General features: G+C 51.1%; 2 protein-coding genes across 2 annotated transcripts in view; both read left to right on the top strand.

The window, feature by feature from the left end:
• The window catches only part of BMP8B (bone morphogenetic protein 8b), a 31,807-nt gene extending 8,008 nt beyond the window's left edge, over nucleotides 1-23,799 (top strand). Inside the window, exons 2-7 of the mRNA XM_075539302.1 lie at nucleotides 7,815-8,004; nucleotides 8,447-8,595; nucleotides 17,962-18,156; nucleotides 18,623-18,702; nucleotides 19,140-19,250; nucleotides 22,367-23,799. Of these exons, the coding sequence (XP_075395417.1) occupies nucleotides 7,815-8,004; nucleotides 8,447-8,595; nucleotides 17,962-18,156; nucleotides 18,623-18,702; nucleotides 19,140-19,250; nucleotides 22,367-22,516 (875 nt within the window). The 3' untranslated portion in view covers nucleotides 22,517-23,799. The remainder of the gene's footprint in view (nucleotides 1-7,814; nucleotides 8,005-8,446; nucleotides 8,596-17,961; nucleotides 18,157-18,622; nucleotides 18,703-19,139; nucleotides 19,251-22,366) is intronic.
• On the top strand, nucleotides 11,412-12,995 carry LOC142434609 (succinyl-CoA:3-ketoacid coenzyme A transferase 2, mitochondrial-like). Its single transcript, XM_075539293.1, has one exon. The coding sequence runs from the start codon at nucleotides 11,412-11,414 to the stop codon at nucleotides 12,993-12,995; it is 1,584 nt and encodes a 527-aa protein (XP_075395408.1).
• Nucleotides 23,800-25,477: the final 1,678 nt, after the last annotated feature.

The raw sequence follows: 25,477 nt of genomic DNA, 5'->3' as shown, positions 1-25,477 counted from the left end.
GAACAAATATTTCTTTGAAGTAGTACAGCTAAAATACTTTGTAGTTATGGATTGTGATAAGAGTTGTATGAGCCCCAATAAAATGATTTATAAAATTTTTTTTAAAAAAAAGAATACTTCGTAGAAGTGAGGATAGTTAGACTTTATCTCATATCCTTTGGACATGTTATCAGAAGGGACCAGTTCTATCATGCTTAGTAGAAAGTCAGCAAAAAAGAGGAAGACCTTTAACATGATTGATGCAGTGACTGCAACAGTGGTCTTTAAGCCTCTAACAAAGATTGCAAGAATGATGCAGGACCAGGCAGGGCTTTGTTCTCTTGTACACATCACTATGAGTTGGAGTTGACTCAGTGGCACTTTAACAATAAAATGCTTTTGCCTAGAATACCTCCCTTCATTTTTGATTTTCATAGTTTTTCCACCACTATCAAATTTACTTTCTAGAAGTTTCCTTTGACTTCCCTTTCCCAGGGTACGCTGCCTGACTAGACATTCTATCCGTCACTATGTCTTACTCCTAGGATTCTAGTCAGTCTCTGCCTTGTCTGATTCAGGTGTGTATCTATTGTTGGGTGTCATCAGTTTGGTTCTAACTCATAGTAACCAAAATAAATAACTCATAGGGACCCTATGTACAACAGAATGAAACACTGGTCTTGTGCCAGCCTCACAATTGTTGCTGAGTTAAGAACTATTATATCAATCCATCTCATTAAACATGTTCCTTGTTTTTACTGAGCTCCTTTTTCCTATTCTATGAATAACCACAGAATAGGATTCAAATCTAATTTCTTGGCAGCCCCTACCCCATCATCAAGTACTCTAGTCCTTGGGCAAGTTCTGAGGCAGACTGGTAAAGATGAAGGAAAGAGCAAGGACAGGAGAATGCTAAGGGACCTGGATCTGCGCAGAAGGGATGGAAGCAGGGCTAGACTTTCTCGTTCTTGCTGGAAGCAAACAACAGTTATAACATCTCCTCTGGGCTCTCCCCTAGGCCCCCAAGTCCCTGCAGCACTGCTTGGAGGAAGGTGGCTTCAGTAGGCATTCTCGAGTGCCCATTTGACACGAGAGCCTTGTTGATAGGTGACCTCCCCATCCAATGGGAGAGCCCAGAGGAACTTCAGGGTCACTTTAAAAATGGTTATTTATTTATTTATTATTTTTTTAGGGTCACTCATTTTACATTGACTTTGAATCTGAAAGTCCACACCAGGGTCCTTAACCTGACCCAGGATCTCTTTTTGGGTCTCAGTTTCTCCATCTATGCAGGGTTGCCTTAAAGACCTTTGCAGCTCTAACCAAAGAATGTACCCAACCCCTGATAGGGACTCCTCTCTAGGGTGAAACAGGCAGTGAGGTACACCCAGCCTGCCCTCCTGCCAGGGACCCTTTCCCCACACGGGTGAGGGGATGCATCACTGTGACCACCTCTTTCTGGAAACACCCTCAGTTCCATTCTTGCCCGAGGTTTCAGCATATGGATGACTTCCTTCTTGCTCACATCTCCTTGATTCTATTTTTGGCTTTGGTGGGTTTAATGTGGTCAAGTGTTTGGGTGTTCCCTTTTAATCTGGGGTCTGAAGTCGTCTGAGGCCTGGACTGGTAATTATGAATGCAGATCCATTTAAGGAAACAGCTCTTGACAAAAATACCTCAGAATGGAGAATGAAGAGCCTCAGCCTATTCTCAGAAGGGCTGAGATTTCTGGGTGGGGGAAGAAACCCCTTCAGGATACAGAATCCGTGTGGAGTAAATTCTGTGGCTGCCTCGGGATCTGCCGAGGCCTTGGAGGCCAGGTCTTGTTTTGGGCCTGAAATGCCCCCATCCTCGGTTTTCATGACTGGTAGGACCAGCTAGATAGGCTCAGCCATCTCTGCCCAGGCCTGAGGGAGCCTGCCCTCCCTGCTCATGCTCTTGGCAAGTCCACAGAGCAGCTTCTGATGGAGCCATGCTGTGTGGGACTGAGAAGCCACCTCAGACCAGCAGAAATGACAGCCCAGGGACAGTGAGGGCTGAGCTGCCATCTGAAGGACCAGGGGAGGATGGACCTGGAATCCCTTCTGGGCCCTTTGAGCTTAGGGACCTGGGGAACTTTCATTTCCACCCTACCGTGCTCCACCCTTGCCCTCAAAGAGCTAACTGTCCAGAGGGGCAGGTAAACCAGGGACATGGGCCCTTGGCGAAACCTGCTTAATGAGAGGCCAGAGGAAGGTCAAGGAGGATCTCAGAGCTGAACTGAGAGGAAAATAGCCTTTGGACATGGCAAGGTGGGGGATCTGGTAGACTTGGCAGAGAAGGGGCCATGGGAGAGAGAGAGAAGTGGTGGGGTGGGGGACTTGGCAGAAAGGGGGCCACAGGGTGGGGGACTTCCCAGGAGAGAATAGCTTTGAAGACAGAATCTGGGGTGTGGGTGTTTGCAGCCAGAAGGCACAACAGGCTATGATGGCACATGGCCAGGGTGAGACCACAGAGAGCCTGGACCACAGAGTGAGCTGGGCTTCCTTGGTTGGCTCTGTGGGCTGCGGAGTGGGGAAGAGGAAGGATGGCTCAGACAAAGTCAGAGAGGTTCTGTTCTTTAACAGCCGCTCTGAGCTGGAGGAAGAGGGTTTCTTTTGAAGTCTTACTTTTTGGTCAGAAGGAAGACAGATTTAGATTGTCTGGGTGACTAAATTGTGTCCGAGGCACAAAAATAGCTGAAACCTTTGTCAGTGTTGGGCTGATGGACACAGGACCTTGGCATCAGGAGGGTTAGTTTGTGAGTGGCGAGTGCAGGGCCTCAGACATGGACAGGCAGACAGGCAGAGTGTGGATGGCAGCTGTCTGGCCCAAAGTGGGCCTTTGCTAGAAGAGAAAGCTGGGTGTCAATTCATTATTTTCCTGGAGACCACATTAGGTGGTTCAGAAAGTAAATTAATTTACTGCTTCCTCAGACAGGAACTGGTTGCGTGCTTTTGACAAATCTGGAAGCTTTTATAATTTTATGGAAATTGATGTTTAGTAGTACACATAGAATTAGGAATAGCTTCATCCTCTATGCCTCCTCTGTGACAAGTCTGGGCATGTGTCTTTTCATATTTTTATTTGTGTGTCTTTGGGATTGTCACGCCAAAGGGTAAATTCACATGTAATTTTGCTAGATATTGCCAGATTTCTCTACATAAAACGTTCATGACTGACTTACCTGTTTTTCAAAGGTCATAAGCACCCAATGAAATGCACCCCACCCTTTCCCCTTTGTTCTTTTTAATAAAAATTAGTTTATTTTTAACACCTTCACTGATATACAAATCATATAGCATACATTTCCACAGCTCAGTCCCATTCCTAAAAGTTGTGCAGCCACCACCACAATCAATTCCAGGACTTTCTTCTTCCTTGTACTCGTGGTTAGGTCTCCATTTCCTACCTACTTCCCCTCCCTTGTCCATTTGAAATTATTAATCCAGCCCTTGTCTGATAACAAGGCCTTTCCCATTTCTGGTCCATAGTCAGAGAGGATTCATCTGAGGCTTAATCTGAATGGGGGACCCTGCCACTGTATTTTGGGCTTTCACTGTCATCCACAGCCTTCTGCAAATTGGATGTTCAGAATTTAGACTCTAATACTGTCCCCTCCTCAGGGCTTCATTTTTATTATTAACGGTTCTTGGATCTCATAGGCTGATGTGCTTCTTCTGTGTGGACCTAGTTGACCCTCACTTAGATGGATGCTTGTTTGAAGACAAGCCTTTAAGACAGCAGACACCAGTTTTTCTGATAGCTGGGCAGCATCTGATTTCTTCACCATGCTTCAGTACATATCTTCAATAATCACTTTATGGGGGCAAGCATTGACCAGGGTCATGTCATAAGAACTAATTTACCTTAGATTAGGGCTACAATTAAGTATAAGCTCAAAATCCATTTATATATTTATGATTTATATATGTCCCTTGTTCACTTTAAAGACATTATTTTGTTGAAGGACATTATAAATTATTCCCTTGGGGCATATGGTATTCTATTGATATTACCATTAATGTAGTCAATGATATAGAATTTAAGACACTGTCCAATAAAAGAAAGTATACATGTATAGGGCTATTTTTTTACAACAAAAGTACATATATTATTGATTTGTAGAGATTAACAACTTAGATAACTGAACACTATTTAAACAAATGAGGGTTGTAAATATGGCAAAACTTTTAACAATGCTCATTCATAAAGGTAGCACTGGACTACGCATGTCATCAAAAGGCAAGTACATATACGGTAGTCTTGAGTCACCATTTATTGGGCATCCTCAAGGCAAGAATTTTGAACCAAAGACCAGTGATTTCCTTATCCATAGTCTTGGGATAGTAGTCACTTGCTTATTTTCATAGTAGGTCATTTCAGCTTTAGGCCCATGAATTATTTTAGTTCCTTTAATCTGCTACTATGTGTTCAAGGTAAAGTCTAGTTCAGAATGTAGGAGGTCCAAATTGGATCCTTCTGGTGTGGCCTATGAAGGACATTGTGCACCTCGAAAAGACAGTCTAAAGTGCTGGTTGTCCACAGTGCACAGGTTAGGTCACCAGAGGCTGAATAAAACTAGGTCATAAGTGCCTGATTAGGAACTTGATGCCAAGCATATTCTCCCATTGGTGGTCTATACATTTAACGAGTGTTTTCTCCAATGCCAGGTCGCCCACCCAATTTATCCACCAGCCTTAGCATAATCTCCTTCTCTGAGATAGACATGCCCCATCGCTTCTTGACTTGGGTTCTGGTAAGGTTCACGAATCACTCTTATAATAATTATTAATTTGGGATGACCATAGAATGTTATATGGCAGGAATTGGTTAATGTTCTCCCTCTTCCTGCATCATGGGAAATTTATCCAGTTGAGGTGAGGCCTCCCCTGGTAAAGTGGTGTTTAGGATATACAAATAAGGGGTGGTACACTGTTCATGAGCATCAGACAGGCACACTACCTTATTGTCTGTTCCCTTTACTCTTGATCCCACAACCTTCTATGTCTCCTTTACAACATTTACAATAGAAATGACAGAGCACTTATGTCACTTGTCTTCATTGCAGCTATCCTGTCTACCCCATCAGACTGTAAAAATCACAAGGGCAGGCATATTGTCTGTCTGTTCTCTCCCAGGGCCCAGAGTAAGTGATAAATCGGTGTGTAAACTGCAAAGGATAAATTTAAGCACAATGAAATTTATTTATGAATACATTTACTTAGAAAAAATAATCCAGAGACTCTCTTTTACCCTCCAAGACACTGTAATTTCTGGCATGGCCTCTTGATTGTATGAAGAGTTGGTAAATCATAACTGTTCCAAAACTCTTGTTGCCTTTCCACTCTCCGAGTCTGTCACCCTGACTGGTTATAAAGCCTCTTCCCTGCCCTATGAGGAAAGCTGAGGAATATTTTTATTCCAGGTAACAGAGGAGGAGACTGAGACTCCGAGGGAAGGCATGAGGCTGGTGCAGTGCTGGCCAGGTTTGTGAGGAGGATCTCAGTGATCAGCTGGAGCTCTCTGTACTGCCCAGTGGTGCTGCTTTGGCCAAAGTAAAGGCAGCCTGCACAGCAAACAGGAAAATATGGGTGCCAGAAAATTTTTTCCATAAGAACAACTCAAAGCAACAGTGACTTCAAAATCTGGAACTTTACAGGTGACCTCTGGCCACCCTCCTCACTGACTGTCAGAAAAAGGGTCACTCCCTTTGCCCAGTTCACAGCCCAGGAAATTTTATCAATTTCTGTTGTGAATTGTCATCTTCATGAAAATCTCCCACTTGCTTGCCTGGCCCAGGCATGGTGGATGACTTCCTGAGTTGGTCTCCTGGACAGTTTATCAGCTCCATGAACCTACAAGGTGGGAGTGTGGGACTGGGCACAGTTCTGTAGAGCAAGACTCTCCTGAGCTACCCAGGTGCCCCCCTGGGCATGCTCCTTGCCTGCATGACATGTCCTGGTGTCTGAAAGGAACAGGCAGGTTCATGGGCTCCTTCTTCAGTCCTCAGACCTCTGGTCAGCATTTCCCCAGGAAGTCGCAGGCCCCGCCCAACAACCCCCTTCCACTCCCCTATGGACCAATGTGCAGAGCGATGCCTGGAGGAGTCGGACAGGAAGGGTATTTATTCCTCTTCCCCACACACACCTGTGCAGCCCACAGCACGGACCTGTCAGGTTTACCCTGCACATCAGGCATCTGGCCCAGACCCCAAGCCACTAAGTGTGTGTGGAGGTGTCTGTCGGGAAGAGGACACAGGTGTGTCCATGTTCACACCTCACTACCCAGCAAAGACCTTGACCGTGCCTGTCTGGGAAGAACCAGCTCCTGCCCTGTGTCTGCTGTCTCTGGAGTAGTCTGGCTCTCAGGTGGGAAGTTGCTGCATGCCCAGCCCCTGAAGTGCAATTAGCCACAGACGTTCTAGCACTCTCGGCCCTGGCCTGGGGGATCACAGGCTATCTCCTTCTGCCCACACACATCTGCCCCATAGCCTGCCCAGCACAGCTGCCTGCCTGCCCATCACTGGACCAAGTTCCCACCGCGAGGACAGGACGTGCTGCCCACATCCGCCTCTGGCCACACAGCCTGAGACGCTTTAAAACTGTCACTGAGCCCAGTAGCCACAGAGAGAAAAAAGACAGACACATAATTAAAATCTCAGTGCTGGGCTTTGAGGAAGGCTCTGGGCGGCTCCCGCCCCTGCTTTCCGGAGTCACAGATTTTTGGTGTTGGAAAGTGATGGGAGGCTGGTGTGCCCTAAATACTCTGTCCTGGGCATTTCCGCATGGCTGGGAAGATTTGGCCTCACCCATTTACCCTAGCGCTGCCTCTGAGCCCTGCCTATGCCTCACCCCCAGCAAGTTCCACCCTTGCCTCCACAGACACCTCCAAAGGAGGGCTCCCTTCAAACCCCAGTGCTCCCATGTAGGCATGCACCACCCACAGCTGAACCTGGAAGGCCAGCTTTTCACTCAAGCACAACCACCCTTTTGTCCTGAGCCCACTCCACCAGCCTGCATGGCTCCTGACAGCCTCCATACTGAGCGCCTGAGTGCTCCTGCCTGGAAGGTTCTCCTTCCTGCCTTTCAGACCCCAAGTCTTCCTTCCAGGTCCAGCTCTCAGTTGTCACCTCCTCTCTGAAACCCTTTCAGATTCCACCACTCCATGGACCCTCTGATGTCCCTCAGCATCTGATCTGGGTCCCACGGAGCTTGTCAGCCTATTGGTTTCCCTTGTTCCTGTCCAACTCCTTCAGCTCTTCTGTCACCTTGGTCTATTTGCTGGGGCTTTGTAGGGGTGGTTTTCCCACGACCCAGGTGTCCCCTGCAGTCTGCCCCTATTTTCTTGCCGTTCTCTGCCTAACATAGTGACAGTTCACACTCAGTCCTCAAGGCCCAACTCAGATGTAAGCTCCAAGCACTGTCCCCAACACACCTCCCACCCAGGCTCTTTGGGCAGCTATTGTCTGGTGGCATACACTCTGTGGTGTCCTGTCCACGAGGTTTCCCCACTGGACACATGGCCCCTTTTCTCTGCTGGTTTTGATGTCCATTTTCCCGTTAGCCTTTGACTCCCAGGGAGGGCCTTGTCCTTGGTCTCATCTGTCTGTGGGTTCAGAGCCAGCGGAGTGCTGAGCAGGGTCAGGCGGGTGTGCAGGGAGCGGTGCACAGAGTGGAAGGTACTCTGTGAGCTCTGTGTTAGGGAACACCCCCACCCCCAAACAGCCAGGGGCAGAGACTGTGACAGAGGAGGGACAGCACCTGGGTCAGCCAACTCAGGTGCCCGAGTGACACTGGCCCTACTCTGTCTTCCAGTGGAGCGTGACCATGCCCTGGGCCACCATGAGCCCCACTGGAAGGAGTTCCGGTTTGACCTGACCCCGATCCCAGCAGGGGAGGCAGTCACAGCTGCTGAGTTCCGGATTTATAAGCTGCCAAGCCCTGACCACGCCAACCAGACCCTCCATGTCAGCATGTTTGAGGTGGTCCCGGAGCAGTCCAACAGGTGCCTCCCCCGACTGCGCAGCCCTCCCTCCTCATATCCAGCGTGTCTGTCAGTGTGTTTGGCCCAGGGAAGGTACTGCACAGAAGATAATGGGGACCTCTTTGGGGAGACAAGCCTCATATACAGTCAACATGCTGGACCCCAGTGGCCAGATTCTTAACACCTTTGAAAAGCCCCAGCTGCATACCTGGCTGGAATAGTGTGGACAGGCCAATTGCACCTTAGTTTTCCCATCTGTCCATGGGTGAAGGCACCATCCCAGCTGCAATCCTGGCTGGGGGAGCTTGGACAGGCCACCATGTCTCAGTTTCCCCATCTTTACATGGGTAGAGACACGGCCCTGCTATAGTGATAAGGTAGACACTGTGCAGATGGCCCCGAGCAGGCACGAGAAACAGCGCAGCTGTGGCAGCCTCGGTTAATTGTTCTTTCATGTCCACAGGGAGTCTGACTTGTTCTTTTTGGATCTTCAGACGCTCCGAGCTGGGGACGAGGGCTGGTTGGTGTTGGACGTCACAGCAGCCAGCGACCGCTGGTTGTTGACCCGTAACAAGGACCTGGGACTCCGCCTCTATGTGGAAACGGAGGATGGTAAGGCCCGGGCTTGGGGCAGCCGGGCTTCTCCTGGGCCCCTCTCAGGCTGGTGGCCTTGCCAGGGCCAGGTGTGACATGGGGTGAGAAGCCCTCCCCAGTATGAAGGCTCAGTGAGCTTGAGTGTGCTTCCTGGCAGTGTGCAAACAGAGACACATGGAGGCCCTCAGTCAGGGATCCCCTCCTCTCCTTCTGCAGGCCTAACATTGGCCTTGCTAAGAGAGGGAACCAATGTTTTCCTTCCTAAGAAATGGTCAAGTCTTTATGCTAAGCAGCCTTCTCTGCACTGAGAGCTCCCACCCCGGAGAGGGGCAGAGGGAGGAAGAGCTGGCTCCCTCCAGCTTTGAGTCTGGGTCTGAATCTCAGCTTGGCAATGTCCAGCTTGGTGACCTTGAGGGTACTTACCTCAGCAGGGCTCTGCTTTCTCACCCATTCAGGCCTCCAGGGGCACAGGTTGGTGTGGTTTGAGGAGCAGCAGGAGGGCTGCTAGGACTAAAGCTGAGCAGGAGGGGAGAAGTGGGAAGAAGAATGAGAAAGGTTGGCAGGGTGACTTTGAGTTAAGGTAGACCAAGGCAGGGTGTGTGGTGTTTTCAGGGTAACTTACTCTGTTTAATAGCAATGGGGGATGGCAAGATCTGATTCCGTTTTTAAAATGAACCCTCTGATATACTAGTCCCTCAAGGAGGTGACAGAACTCAACCCCTTGTGTGGCCTGTGCTTAGTGACTTGCTTCCAAAGAGTTCAGCATGGAAAGGGCCTGGGAAAGGAACTTTCCAGTGGAGAACACTGATGTTTTCCAGCCTGGTGACCTAGGTTCACGTCAAAGTGAGAAGTCATGTCTACAGCAGGTGCCCTTGCTGTGTCATGTAAGGATAGCCCTTCACCTTGGTGATCTTCCTTCCCAAACCCACTTTCTCCAGTCTAACTTGGAGCAAAGCCTCCCACAAATGCAAATTGAAGGACATTCTTCAGAATACCTAAACATTGGCCTGTCTCTTTTTTATTCTAAATCATATTGATTTTATTGCTGCTTGTTAAGGATGTAAACAGCGAAACATGTAATTGAATAGTTAATGCCTGCACCATTTAAGGAGCCCTAGGTGGTGCTTCAGGGAAAAGCTGGCGTGCTGATTGCAAGGCCAGTGGTTCAAACCAACCAGTCTGTCTATGAGAGAAGACTGAGGCTCTGTTCCCATAAAGATTTATAGCCTGGAAACTCGATGTAGGTTTGCTAGGGATCTGAATTGACTTGATGGCAGTAGGTTGGGTTTTGTGCAGATTAGGAAAATATAAACTCAAGAATACCTACTTATATTTCATACATATTTTTTAAAAATTATACAGGCAGAACTTACACCATGTCCACAATTTCTACATGTGCAATTCAGGGACATTGACTAGATCTTTCATGTAGTGCACCAAGTCTCAACTTCCACCGTGTGACTCCACCCCTAGGTTTTAATTTTATTTATTTAAATCTGAGAAAGAAAAAGCTAGAGGAGGAGGTTTTAGGCAGGACATCAAGAGTTCTTTCAGCGGTGATAGTATTGAGGTGTTGGTTGACTTCCACACGTGAGGTAGACCCAGGTATGCGGGCCACTGGCAGGTGAGCAGAAGTGGATGAGGACACAAGGAGTAGAACAGTATAGAAAAAGGAATAGCCTGGAGCCCTGGGGACTCCAATCTCCATAGGCCCTGCCAAGGAGGGGCCACAGGAAGGAGGGAGGACAGGAAGGAACCAGTAGGGAGGAAGCCGGCCACCTGGAGAGCAAGGTGGCCCAACTATCAAGAGAAGCCTTTCCAGTAGGAACGTAGGTCCTTTGTGAGTGCTCCTGTTAGGAGCAGGCTGATGGGACCAGAGGGTAGTCATTGGAAGCTGCTGACCTTGACCAGAGCAGTCCAGTGGAGTATGAGGATGCAGAGCCCAGTGAGGAGACCCTGCTGCTTTTCCAGCCCCTGTGCTAGAGGGACCCAGACCCCGACTGCAGCTGTGGGAAAGGATTTGGTGGGGATAAAGGAAAACTGCAGAATCCTTGACCAGTTCCCAGTTAGGGGGCTCTGGACATAAGACCGATGACTAGGTAGGCCAGCACCCCTGCTATCACAGGAGGGCTGAACTTGAGCTATTCCAAGGTGCTGTCGTGGGAGGGACAGGTACCAGCTCTTGGAGATCTCAAGGAGATTAAACAAGATCATAAGGAGAATGTTCAGCGAGGGACACTGTTACCCCACTCCCAATCTTGTTCACCCTTATCAGTCTCAATATGCCACTCCAGTGCTTCTTCGATGGATGCTGTCAGGTCTGGGGAAGCCCCAAGGGCTTGGTTTTGGCAGAGGCCCCACAGACTCAGCCAGGGGCAGAAGGGGCTGTGAATCTGTTCACTGAAAGAGGCCCTGTGCTCAGCTATGATCTGGCTGCATGTGGGGGTGGGAGGTGGGGGATGGACATGAGGGTACGGGGAGGGGGTATCTGGGGCGGGACTGGCCACAGGGCAGCATTTTCTCCTTCAGTGGGGCTGGGGACACTAGCCCAGAATCCTCTCTCCTGCAGTGCATGGCAGGGTGAGCAGCACACTCAGAGCCCCAACACTAGTTCCAGTCCCGTCTGTCATGTAGCTTGGTATGTCCTAACACGCACAGGGCCCCCCTCCCTTTTGCCTCTAGGTCTTCCATTCTTACTACTGGGACTGCGGTGATGTCACTGTTGTGATGTCACTGTTGTGGGCGCCCGGCTCTATGATGTAGCAGTGGCTTAGGCGCCCCTAAGCCGGCTCCGGATATACCTCTAACTCCACCCCTGAGACCGCCCACCCAGCATGGCTGCGCTCCGCCTTCTTTCAACGGGGCGACGGCTTGGGGCCCTAGTGGGCCACTGGGGAGGGGGAGGGCCCACCACCCCCGCCCCTGCCCCCGCCCTGTCCACGGCTTGTGCTCTCTGCTTCTCCAGCAGCCCCCACTGCTGCCAAACAGCCAAATTCTACGCAGACGCAGTAGAAGCCGTCAAAGATATACCACACGATGCCACCGTCCTGGTGGGCGGGTTCGGGCTCTGTGGGGTCCCAGAGAACCTGATCCGGGCCTTGCTGGAGACCCACGTGAAGGGCCTCACTGTGGTCAGTAACACCGTGGGCTTGGAGCATTTTGGTCTGGGCCTCTTACTGGTCAGCAAGCAGATCCGCCGAATCATCTGCTCCTACGTTGGGGAGAACGCCCTCTGCGAGCACCAGTACTTGACTGGGGAGCTGGAACTTGAGCTGACACCTCAGGGCACACTGGCCGAGAGGATCCGAGCAGGCGGTGCTGGGGTGCCCGCGTTCTACACCCGCACAGGCTATGGCACCCTGGTCCAGGAAGGAGGCGTTCCTATCAGGTACTATGACGATGGCCACTTGGCCGTCATCAGTAAGGCCAAGGAGGTGAGGGAGTTTCATGGCCACCATTATCTTCTGGAGGAAGCCATCACAGGAGATTATGCTTTGGTGAAAGGGTGGAAGGCCGACCGTGAAGGCAACGTTATCTTCAGGAAAAGCGCCCGGAATTTCAACCAACCCATATGCAAAGCTGCCAACACCACGGTGGTAGAGGTTGGAGAGATTGTGGATGTTGGATCATTTTCCCCAGAGGAAATCCATGTCCCTAGCATTTATGTAGACCGTTTGATAAAGGGAGAGAAGTATGAGAACTTAATTGAGTGGGCCCAAAGAGAGGGGGTGGACAAGCACACCCCTGCCACTGATCTGAAGACCCGAATCATCAAACGGGCATCTCTGGAGTTCGAGGACGGCATGTATGTGAATTTGGGCATAGGAATCCCTCTGCTGGCCAGCAACTTCATCAGCCCCAACATAACTGTCCACCTTCAGAGTGAGAATGGAATCCTGGGCTTGGGGCCGTACCCATTAAAAAATGAGGTAGATGCTGATCTCATCAATGCTGGCAACCAAACAGTCACTGTTATTCCTGGGGCCTCTTTCTTCGCCAGTGATGAGTCCTTTGCCATGATTCGGGGGGGCCACCTCGATCTGACCTTACTGGGAGGAATGCAGGTTTCCAAATATGGGGACCTGGCCAACTGGATGGTGCCCGGGAAGAAGGTGAAAGGAATGGGAGGTGCCATGGACTTAGTGTCCAGTCCCAAAACCAGAGTGGTGGTCACCATGGAACATTGCTCAAAGGCAAAGGAGCCCAAAATCGTGGACAAGTGTACCATGCCTCTGACAGGGAAGCGCTGTGTGAACCGAATCATCACGGAAAAGGCTGTGTTCAACGTGGACCCCCAGCGGGGACTGACGCTAATAGAGCTCTGGGAAGGCCTGACAGTGGACGACCTCAAAAAGTGCACTGGCTGTGCCTTTGCAGTCTCCCCGGACCTCAGGCCAATGCAGCAAATCTCCATGTAAGAAACCACGTCCACCATCCCCTCCGGAAAGGGTGGTTCTCCACAGAACCTCTGAGCACTCCATTGTGAGGAAGTCAGTCTACACATTTGCACATTTCACAAGCAGATTGACTAGGTTCCTCTGCCCCTCCGATTCTCTACACCGGATATACATTGTTCTCTCAACCGGGATCTGAGTTTTAATTACAACCACAAGAAAAACAGAGCAGTACTTTGTGTATGTTCTGTAATGGGTGGAGACAATGCAGGGCTTCACATTACATCACCTTATATGCCTTTTAGAAGGGCACATAGGAAGAGTGTCGGTGGAGTGCTTTTCCTCATACTTCAGTGTAGGGGTAGCCAGCCCTCACAACTAATCGTGGGTTCTGTAGGTGCAATTGTACGGTTAAGGTATATAAAGATTATAGTAAAGTCATAGAGAAATGGGAGAGAGAGAGTAAAATAAACAAGTCAGGCACATTTCATAGTAGCATGCTCACCTCAGCTCCTCTTGGTGGTGGTACACGTGGAGATGGGGGACCAGAGGACAGGAGAGAGCTCTCATAAGGTTTTATTTCTAACCAAAGCTCACATATCTTTGGGGGCATGCAAGCCCTCTGATTACAGATAACAATGTACGTCATGAGAAGGGGTTGTAACACAGGCAATACAAGCAATATGAAAGGGACAACTTAGAGGTGTACATGCAATAGTAAAGGGAGGGAATAGGGGTACATATGTGGCAAGATGGGTGGACCCTAGACTCAATATAGTAGTCAAAGCTTAGTCATCCTTGAGTGGTCCCGGGCTTGCCTTTGGGCACTCCTTCAAGGCAACAATACCAGAAGGGAGTGGGCCCTACTGAGGGTGAGTCAGATTATACAGTCTGGTTGCTCTGGATACCCTTAAGGAAAATAACCTCTGACCTGCTTTCGTTGACCTTCTAGTGTACAGTCATTTACCTTGTGTCGCAAGCAGTACTGGGTTTGGCATAGATTTGGGGGAGACACCTTGGGAGAATCTTTCTGTTCCCCACATCTAATCAGGATCTGTAGAAAACAACGGTGTACCTCCCAGAGTGCACCCAAGGCACCATTTTACTTGTCCTGTGAATAATGCGCCAAGGCGAGGGTGTGATGGACAGAAACACCGTCTCAAACATAGCTGTTTCCCTTTGGCGCCTCTGACATCTCTTCCGGGCCCTCTCATTTTGTTGCTCCATTTTAGTTCCCTGAATCCCAACCTCTTCCCTGCTCGCTGCTGTTTGTAGCCATATAGACGTCCCTACAGGACAGCAGGACAGTCTCAGGGGGGGTGATAGGGTAGTGGTATCATAGAACTGGCTGCTGAGAGAGGCTGCAGGAGGAGAGGTGGTGGGTGCTAGCAGCCCTCCAGGAAGTGCTCTATAAATACACACCCCACCTGTGCCTATCAATGGCCTGTAGTCTATAATAGGAGGCGAGCTGGAACCCCCACTGGTAGCCTGGCATGGGTGGCCACTAGCTCCCTGCTGTCGTCTGCTCCCATAACCCTCTGACCTCAATCATCTACCCTGAGCTCTGTACATAGTTGGCTCTCCTTGTGGCTCCTGTGTCCTCTGAGCTCTGCTTCCTCATACATTTGATTTGCTGGGACCCGAACTACCGAATGGCTTCTCCCAGCTCCTGCAGCTAACGCCCTCCCTGCCTCTGTAGCCCTTGTCTACATTCTTGACAGTGAGCTTCCAAGTGGCCCAGTGCATTCGTGTGTGTGTGTGTGTGTGTGTGTGTGTGTTGACGTCATCGATCAAAGGTTGTTCTGGGGTCATTTGATTGGCAGTCAAATGATGACCAGTGGAAACCTGGTCTGAACTGCTGGCTTATGGGCTGACCTTTGAGTGAAACTGTGGGTGGGGCAGGCAAGTAGTATCCTTGCCCTATTGTCTATAATGGTGAACTATTGTAGATTTGCTGTGGAGCATACTGGTCAGCAAAAATGAGGTAAAACCTTGATGAGAAGGATCAACACATTTAAAAAGTGACCTCCAACATATCAAATATCATGGTTGTGTTTCAGAACTACATAGCATGTGTTCTATTACATGAAAGTCTCCATCAATCAGAGCTGACATAACAACAACTAATAACCACCACTTGGGACTAGCAGATATGCTTTTAAAATGTGTATACATTATAATGTATGTACATGCATGGGCACCTGTGGTTGTGTATATGTGTGTGCACATGAGAGCTTCCACCACATTAAAGCTCTCTTGCACATTGAGCACAATATTTTTTTTTGTGATACTAACCCCTATTTATTTTTATTTATTGATCAGCGCTTGCATGAAAGAGGCCTCAGTGGGCCCGCCCAGCATCGCTCATTCTACTTCTTCTCCTGGGGAGGCTCCGGAAGTGTTTTGTACAAAGGAAGCACTCATCAATATTTTGTTTTAAGAGACATAAAAATGGGCTGTTCATCCTGAGTCATTATGACAAAAATTCAGATGAAACTTTTTAAAAGATTGTATATTCACCTTTTTAATGAAAGCCAGGAAGTAACCTAAATGTCTAATAATAAGTTAATAGCTAAAGAACATATTATGTCTACTCTAAGCAATGTTTCATATTTGAAATATTTATTATTGAGAATTATTTTGACAACTAGGAAAAATACAAAGGGGCTTCAAAAAGTTAAAACAATATCATTATCTTTTCATTCCATTTTTTTCCCACCTGCTTTTTAAAAGCCCCCTCAAACTGATGTAAAAAAGTTGGGACAGGGCAGGCAGGCAGGCGTCTTTGTTGTGGTGACAACTGTAAAACTTAAAAACAAACTGATTAAAATTACTTCGAAGAAAGAGTATGTGCTGCAGTGAGGGAGAAGGCCCTCAACTTAGTCCAACTCATGACAACCCTGTAGGACAGAGCAAAACTGCTGCTGTGGGTTTCTGACTCTACAGTAGAAAGCCTCATCTTATTATTTTTTGTCTCAGAGAAACTGGTAGTTTTGAACTGCTGACCTTGCAATTATAACCCAATTGGGCTCCATGATAAAGCTTAGGAGTAGACTGTTTTTTAAAACTGTGGTTATTACATTGCTTTTACAGTTAAAACAGAAGAGGATATTTCCAAATAAAAAGGCTTGGAACGTGGTTTTATTGGCAGTCTGTCCCTTCCCAGAGCTAAAGACAGGCATTGTGAGTGAGATCTGTTCCTAAGTGTGTCTGCAAATAAATCTGTAGGTCAATGGAGCAGGTACATAAAGTTTTTCCTGCACCTGTATTTCAGTGCAAGGGAGGAGCTCTGGTGGTTCTGTCATGTAAGCATCAGACTGATAGCTTCAAAGTCTTCGGTTCAGGCCTACCTGTAGTCCCAAGGGAGAGAGATGAGGCCATCTGTCTCCCTTAGAGTTACAGACTCACATACCCTATACAGGGTGACAGTGAGTCAGAATGCACTTGATGGCAGTGAGTTTTGTTTTGTAGTGCGGTGTAAGGAGTCCTGGTGGCACAGTGGGAATGAGTTTTGAGTTTTCATGCAAGGAAAGGAGCCCTTGCAGTACAATGGTTAAAACACCCACTACTAATCAAGTAGTTGGTGGTTCAAACCCACCGGCTGCTTCCTGCCGATTTCTAGCCTTGGAAACCCTGTAAGGTTCCTACTCTGCCCTATAGTGTCACTATAAAAGATATTGGGTAATAAAAAGGCCAGCAAGGTGGCTTTGTTTGCATCTTTACATTTCCAGGGCTAATGCTTGTTTTTCTGTGCCACGTTCAACCCTCCAGCAGCTGTGGGAGAAAGCACCATTTTTATTTAAAGCAAAACCAAAATCAAACACAAATCAATTCTAACTCACAGCGACCCTGTGGACAGAGTAGAACTGCCCTTGTGGGTTTCCAACAACAGCTCTTTAAGGAGTAGAAAGCCTCATTTTTCACCTATCAAGCAGCTGGTGGTTTCAAACTGCTAACCTTGGTTAGCAGACCAATGTGCAATCTACTATACTATTAAGGCTCTTCAAAGCCAATTAAAGGAAAAATAAAACCATGACTTCATTTTATAACATCCCAGGGTTACAACTTTCTTTCCCAATGATGGAAATAAAAAAGTCCAACAAGGTGTTTTTCATGGTGTCTACATTCCCGGAGCTAATGTTTGTTTCCTACATGTTCAGCTGTTCAGCAGCTTTGGGAGAAAGTCCCAACTGCACAGGTTGCACTATTCCCAGGAGTCTTGGTGGTGTGGCATGCATTCAATTGGGCTACTAACTACAGGATCTGCAGTTTGAAACTACCAGGCTCTCAGTAGGAGAAAGATGAAGCTTTTTAATCCTCAAGATTTACAGTTTCAGAAACTCTTAGAGGCAGTTCTACTTTGTCCTTTAGGGTCAGTATGAATCAGAATCAACTCAATGGCTGTTTTGAGTTTTTGGCACTGTTCCCAAATCATACTCCTGCTGCAGCTGCTCCAGCATTACCCTAAGCCTATCTCAATGGGCAATAACTTGTTCAAATGTCTCCACCCCCTGAGACTTGGGGTCTTAATTATGGGATCAAAGTAGCACCCATTAAATACTATCAGTCCCCACAATTGCTGGGGCACCCAGAGAGCACAACCAGACAACCAAGGAAATCTGGGGGCATAGAGCAGGGTCTCAGAGTCCTCGCCATGGGGGCCCTGGTGCTGAGGGACCTGCCTGTGACTGAAGTGTCTTGTGCAACATTAAATGCAGGCTCACCCCACAGGTTGAGCGAGAGGAGTGTGTTACTGACCTGGACACGACTCTACACATGGTGGTTTTCCTGGTCATCACTCCTAATGGTTCCTAATGACCACCCACCTGCCTCTCAGACCTGCCTGCAGGATGCTGGGGTGGACTCAGCTCAGCCTCTGTGCTACTGGGGCTAATTGGGTCTCAGCCTCTGTGCTGCTGGGGCTGCCTGGACCTGTCAGAGATGTCCTTGCTGCACCCTCACTGACTTTGCTCTGCCCTTTCTGTCTCAGGACACAGCGTGGACCCTGGCCTGGCTGGTCTGCTGGGGCGCCAGGCACCTGGTCCCAAACAGCCCTTTGTGGTCACTTTCTTCCGAGCCAGCCCGAGTCCCAGCCGCACCTCTAGGGCGGTGAGGCCACTGAAGAGGCGGCCACCGAAGAGAACCAATGAGCTGCCACAGCCCAACAGGCTCCCGGGGGTCTTTGGTGAGGCCCCAGCCCTTCTCCCCCAGAGGCTATGCAGGGACCTGGGGTGGGACAGGACTCTCAGACTCCGTATTCCTTCAGCTGGGTCTCCTGGTCCTGGCCTTTGCCCTGCACGTGATGCAGCTCCTCCCCCTCTCAGGCGCTGAGCCTCTGCCCCCACCCCCTTCCACCTGGGAGTCTTCACCTGGCTTCTTGGGACTGGGTAGGAGCCATACTTTGTGTGAAGGTCACCCCAAGGGGTGAGCCCCTGCTTGACTTCCTTGTCCTCCATCCTCTGGCTCAAGACTGCTGTTTGGTTGGTGACGGGTGGAGGGCAGGCGGAGTGGGGGGGGGGGTCCTCTCTGGGCTTCATGAGGCCAGTGGTTCTCCCAGTGTGTCCGCCGTCGGGGCACCCCTCCCTGGAGCCCTTTGCAGTAGCTGTTCCGAGTCAGACCCAGAAAGGACCTGACCTTGTCTGCCCCCACAGATGACGTCCATGGCTCTGGTGGGCGGCAGGTGTGCCGAAGGCACGAGCTCTATGTCAGCTTCCAGGACCTGGGCTGGCTGGTAAGTGCCTCCCCTCCTCTCCAACAGCTGAGCCTCCACCCTCACTCAGCCTGTCTCCAGGGGGAGGGACCCGGAGGACCGGAACAAAGGGAGAGAATGGGCTTTCTTTGATCACGAGAATTATTTTGTTCATTATGAAAACGGTAACCCAGAGAAACCTCACCAACTGACCCTCAGAGCGGCCGCAGGGAAACTGAGGCAGTGTGGACCGCTGTAGCGGGTGCACTGGGGGTGGAGGTCGGCAGAGGGCTGACAGGGTGTGGGAGGCATCACTGGGCCCGGCCTGACCTAGGGGCCTTGGTGGATGTCAGGCTTCTGGAGTGGTGGGGGGACCCAGAGGGTGTTGGATACCCCAGGGGCCCATGGTGGTCTTGAGACAGTGGGGGACGGAGGGGTTCTGTAGGGCACCCGGTAGACTCACCTTTTCCTCCCCCCAGGATTGGGTCATCGCCCCCCAGGGCTACTCAGCCTTTTACTGTGAGGGAGAGTGCTCCTTCCCACTGGACTCCTGCATGAACGCCACCAACCACGCCATCCTGCAGTCCTTGGTCAGTGCCCTGGTCCTGCCCACATCCTGGGGGGAGGGGGGCGCCCAGGGGAGGGGCTCATCCAGCCCAGATCTGAAGGCGCACCTGCCCTTTCTCTGGGAGGTTCCTTGGCAGGAAGTTTACCCAGGTAGCTAACTTCACACCGCGCAGCAGACATGCACGCGCATGATCTCTCACGTCTGTCCACCTGTGACGCACGCACGAACGTGTGAGCGTGCCGCCACAGCCCTGGCGGGGCGTGGGTCCAGATGGCAGGCGAGGGGCCGACACTCCGTGACTGGCTCACCAGGCTGCGGTCAGCTTCCACGTGGGCGGGTCCCCACGGCCCCCCTGGACTCTAACTTCCTGCAGAGGCGGTGCCATCTGCGGGCTTCTGATGGGCCTTTGCAGGCTCCCCCCGCGGGCGGGCTTCCGGCTGCTGCCCGAGGGCTCTCTGTGTGGGTGCTTCTGTAGAGCAAGCTTCTTTCTGAAACAGCTGTTCCTGGTGTCACAGAGCCTCTAGCGGGTCCTAGTGGACAGGTGTGTTGTAGAGGGGAAGCAGGGGAATTGACAGAAGTGGCTGGGGTTTCCATAGTGCTAGTTTCCCAGAGGTTCGGGGGCAGGGGCCGCTGGACACGTGGGGGTGCTGGAAGACTGAGGCGGAGCGCGCTGAGACCTGAGTGGAGCCACCCTGCCCGCCTGCCCTTTGTGCCATGTGGTTCTGCAGCCGGAGGAGGGGGGTCGGGAGAGATGATCCCGCCTGCCCCTCCCCAGACGCTGGCCCTCCGCCCCGCCCCGCCCCTTCACTGCCTGGGGAAGATGGCCATGGGCGTCTGGCCAGAGGTGCTGGCAGCTTGGACAGGGCGTGGCTGGACAGTGAGAAGTGGTCCCATCACAGCGCCCAGCCACAAATTGCCCCTGTGTGGTGGGGGAGGGCAGAGCAAGGAGGAGTCCGGTGCCGGCTGGGTGCCGCCTGAGCAGCTGGGAGATGAAGGCTTCCTGGAGAGAAGGCCCCAGTGGGGCGGAGGGGAAAGGGCTGGTAATAGGTTGTTCCTCAGAGGCCTGGTCGGTGAGAGGTCCTATTGGAGCTCCAGGGGCTGGGTCGGTTGGAGCCAGAAGCTCTGCCCATCTGGAGTGGAGGGGAGAGGCTGACTTCTCCATGTTGAAAGGTCTGTAGATGACCACATAGACAGACACACGGACATCCACGTCAAACAGTGCACATTTCTGATAGAGTAAGTGCTCTGCGCCTGCTGGTGCCCCCACAGCCTCTGAGTTATTAGTCCTTGACCCAAGATTCTGGGAAGGAGGTCCAAGCTGAAGCCAGGCAGCTGAGGGGCACTGACTGCTAGTCTGTGAGGCCAGAGACTAGATTGAGCCCCCAGGGAGAGAGCCAGAGCCAGCAGCAAGCACAGAGGAGCCACAGGAACTTGGCGGTGGGGGGTAGGGCAGAGACTGTGAGGGGCTTGATGGAGGAGAAGAAATCGTGTTCCCCCAGACTTCCCCTGGGGGCCAACCTCCAGCAGCAGCCTGTAGTCTTCCTCAAGGCCAAATCTGCTGTCACTCTGCTCAGTCCCTTCCCATTATCCCCAGGAGGAAGGCTGAGACCTTGGTCTGAGACACACAGCCCCTCTTTAACCATCTGCCGAGCTCTCTGCCCACATGTCTCTGGAAAGCTCCCAGTGCCTGGGGGTGGGGGTAGGCTATACAGTCCCACACCCTGTGCCTTTCCACTTGGAGCACCCTGCAAGCCTCCCCTCTGCCCTCCCCTGGGCACAGGTGGTCAGCACCTCCTGCCCAGCACTGTATTATGCGCTCTCTGTTGGTTAGAATGCTGCCCTTCTGCCCCGCCATTCCCCACTGAGGCCACGAGAGCCATGTCTGTGGCTGGGATGTTTCCGAGTCTCCATGCTGCCAGTGCCAATGTTTGTGTTGGAAACGAGAAACGGATCACTGCACCCACTTGGCAGAGGGGCACACTGAGGCCTGGGCATGTGAGCTTGCTAGTCAAGGATACGCGGCCCACCAGTCACAGAGCATCTGAGTAGCTGTCCCACATGCACATGGCTCAGGAGGGGAGGGAAAGAATGGCCATCAGATGCCACAGGCCAATCGGGTTGGTACTAGAAGGTATCAAGGACTGCATCTCTTTGTCACTCATTCAATGACACTCTGCTTGAGAGTCACAGATGGGCTCTAGCCTGTGGTTCTGACTCTTCTCAAGGGTCGAGCTCAGCAGTGTCCCTCCCTGGCTCCCAGGCTGGAGAACTCCCCAGCAGGCAGAGGTGGGTGATGTCACGTGGCCTCTTCAGAACGGCCCCCAGTGACTGAGGCTGGTTCCTGCTGCTGTTGGAGTCTGCTCAGCAGCTCCTATGAGGGCAGCAGATGTCCTTCCATCTCTCTGACCCTGGTGGACAACAGTGTGACCTTGGGGACCTTAGGTATAAATGGCAGCTCATTCTGTGAAGTCTTTCTGGGGGATGAAAAGGCTCTGCCAGCAGGCTCTTTGTGATGGTCAAAGCTGCCTTAGGGTGTGGTAGAGAGATCACTGACCTAGGCCATGTCCCGGTCCCACCACCAAATTACCCTGGGACTCTGAACTCAGCCCTGGCCTCCATGCCTCAGTTTCCTCTTCTGCACACAATAGTATTGCCTCAGAAGTTGTCACGAGGGCACCAAGTACTTAATCGTGCTGAACACAGCAAAGGTGAGCCTGGCACATCTAGAATGTTCTGTGGGGAGGGAGACCCACACACAATGTGGACAGGATGTGATGGGGGACATGAAGAAGGCACTGTGGATGGCTCCCTGGGGGCCTGAGGGGCTGCAAAGAAAGCTCCTTGCAGTAGGTTCAGCTGCAGGTGCTTCCAGGTCAGCAGGAATGGACATGGTGGGCAGCCCAGGAACAGAGAGCCTGGTCCACCAAGCCAGGAGCTTACGCTGCACCCTGAGGGCATGGATCTCCAGAGGCAGCTGTGCCCTTCAGCACCTGCTGGGACCACCAGAGAGGGTGGAAGAAGGGGTGAGGTGTGGTGATGGTGGGAGGTTGGGGTGGGGCTGAGAGTCGGCGGGCCAGTCCTGAGAGAAGCCTGATGCTCAGGCCTCTGCTCTTCTGTCCCTCCACCTGCCGTCCCCAGGTGCATCTGATGAAGCCGGATGCCGTCCCCAAGGCATGCTGCGCGCCCACCAAGCTGAGCGCCACCTCAGTGCTCTACTATGACAGCAGCAACAACGTCATCCTGCGCAAGCACCGCAACATGGTGGTCAAGGCCTGTGGCTGCCACTGAGCCCACCCACCACCCCAACGAGCCAGGGCCATGGGAGGCCATGGTTCAGGCAGGGTGGAAAGGAAGCCCTTTAGGGGTCAACATGTCCATGCCCTTGCCGCCTTCATGCCAGATTCTGTCTGCTCCAGGACTATCAAATCCCCATGCCACTCTCAGCCTAGGTCTGTGAAGCACTGCTCTGCTTCCAGCCCTGGTGCTCCTAGTCAGCAGGCAGGCTTCCATATTATCCTACAGCCCCAGGAGCACATGCTGTTTGGGCTATCCAGGGCTGGCACAAAAGTCCTGTCTGAGGGCCTCTACCAGGCTTCTCACTGTGGGATGACCTGGGAGGCACCTGGGACCCAAGATTGGCCCATCCAGGTCCTACTCCATCCGTCACAGGATTCAGGTAGAACCCCACAGCCTGCCCTTCCCAGCTTCAACACTGGGCATTTCTAGAGAATAAAGAGCATGGACTTGCCCTTGGTGTTGCATATTCATGGATCTGAATTACCAAACCACTGTCCATGGATAGACAGGTGGGTCAACTCAAGAAGAACTGAATGGTGAGCAGCATGATTCAGGGCTAGAGCCGATGGCATTCATCTTCCCGTATGTTCTCCTGCCTCACATCTGCCTCTGTAACTGGGGAGGATGCTCAGTATGTGGGCATTTGGCCTTTGGAGGACCAGAACATTGGGGCTTCTCATGTACTCATCTCTCCCCACCATCATGTTGACCCACACGGAGCTGGAGTTAAGGATTGGCTGAGCTGAGCTCAGCATGGTAACCCAACACACAGGCCACCATTCCCCTCATCCTTTTCTGTGGCAGACATCAGTAGTCCGTCTTGACAGTTTCTCTCCTGGATCTGGAAAGAATCTCAAAATGATTCACCTAGCAGCCTGGTACCAAGATATCAAAGTGAGCATGTAAAGTTAGAACTTCTTGGTATATTCTGCCACTCTAGGGTAGTCCTTCTCACCCAGATCACATCTGTGTCTACCGTGCTGGGTGATCGGCAGGGAGGACACGGGGCAGGGGCTTTCCAGGACCTGTGGGTGCCCAGTCATCTAAAGCAAGCTGGTCACAAAAGCCTGTGTCACCTGTGTGCCCAGGAGCCATGTCCTCCTTCCCAGACCCATGACAAGGCCTTTGACCCAGGAGAGTGACAGATGGTAATTAAGCAGAGCCGGGTGGGCAGGTCTGTCTCGGCCCCAAGGTTCCCGGAAACCACTCTTCTCTTCTCCTTGGAGCAGCTGCTGGGAGTTGGCTTGTTTATTTGATTTCTGACTTACTAAGCCTGTGATTAACCTGTGGGCGCAGACAGAGTCCAGCTGTGTGAACTCTGGGAGACAGTCATTAAAAGCAGCAAGGTGAAGGAGCAATTATGTGCCTGGGACTCACACCTCTGAGGGGCCTCTGGGAGGGCTGGTCTGGTGGGGCAGGGCTAAGGGGCCCTGCTGGGGGACAGCAGCCCCAACAAGGGAGCTGGGAGAAAGTCCTCTGTACAAAGAGGCTGCCAGGTGGAGAGTCCCCATCAGCCAAGGGCCTATGCCCTGGTCTGGATGGAGAAGACCCAATATGCAGGTGACTTCCTCTTCTGGGTCTGTTTTCCATCCTTAACAGAAGGCAAAGAACTAACTTTCCTCCCTCTAGAGCAGTGATTCTCAACCTTCCTAATGCCGTGGCCCTTTAATACAGTTCCTCATGTTGTGGTGACCCCCAACCATAAAATTATTTTTGTTGCTACTTAATAGCTAATTTTGCTACTGTTATGAATCAGGTGACCCCTGTGAAAGGATTGTTAGACCCCAAAAGGGATTGTGACCATAGGTTGAGAACCACTGCTCTAGAGGGCTTTCCAGTTAGAGAGTTTGCGTCTCCCAGCCCTGCCTCACACTGAATCCAAACTCAGTCTTATCGCTCTGCACTGGCTCAGGTGGCCATCCCGTAATATGCAGTCTCTCTGCTATCCCAGTGCTTAGCTGGCCCCTCTCTCTTTCCAGCACCAAGCAGAGTGGAGACCTGTAATGATGCCAATTACTCTGAAAACAGGATTTTTCCTTGCCAATGATGTGGCACATTTAGAGTAACCAAAAGCTCACAGACTCAGAGTCTACATTGTCCATCAATCTGTGCCCAAAAGGACCGAGAGGAGTTGCAACCCTCATCATGCAGAACTGCTGAAAAGCAGCAAGTCACCACCAGCCTCCCCCACAGTCACACATCACCAAATGAAACCAAAAACAAACGAACAAACAAAAACAACCTTTGAGCCATAGAAAATTAAGGACAGCAAGCTCACGCATTCCGTTCTATGAGTTATGCTTGGTGAGCCAAGCGAGCGGGCTGTAGTGAGGTCTGGGCCATCATTTCCCTGTCTCTTGCTCAGGCAGTGCCTTGTTCATGTGGTTGCACCAGACTAGAAGGATAAGGGATAGGGGTGTCAATTTAAACCTAACGCCAGTACTGAGCAACCAGTGATAGATGACAGGAAGGAAGAACACGTAGAAGAAAGGCTGAGGAGACGTGCAGAGCAGTGCGAAGGCTGGTGTTTGGACCCATCAGAGGCACCTTGAAAGAAAGGCCTGGAGATGGGATTCCACAGACAAACAAAACCCTGTGGAGTAGACTTCTCTGGTGCACATGGGGGCATGGGGGGCATCGAGAGTTGGAGCTGACAGCAACTAACAACTAAGGCAGGGGTGTCCACCTATGAGAAATGGCTTTAAGGAATGGGGAAGGGGCAGGACAGTAAGCATGCATTTGGAGAGGCCAATAGAGCTAAACCCTGGTTCTTTATCTGTAGAGCAGGGGTGGAGAGCCCTTTTCCTGCCCTTGGATGTTTAAAACGTCATTCTTGGGCCATAGGGTCCAACATTTGATGAACTCATCTCTCAGGTGATGGCTGGCACTGCTTTTCTTTGGTGAGGCGTGATGTTAGCTGGCACTTATGACTTCATGGGCTTTGTATGGCTT

This window comes from Tenrec ecaudatus, chromosome 1 (assembly GCF_050624435.1).
Source record: "Tenrec ecaudatus isolate mTenEca1 chromosome 1, mTenEca1.hap1, whole genome shotgun sequence".
In the NCBI taxonomy this organism is placed as follows: Eukaryota; Metazoa; Chordata; class Mammalia; order Afrosoricida; family Tenrecidae; genus Tenrec; species Tenrec ecaudatus.
This window is presented reverse-complemented; position numbering and strand designations above follow the sequence as displayed.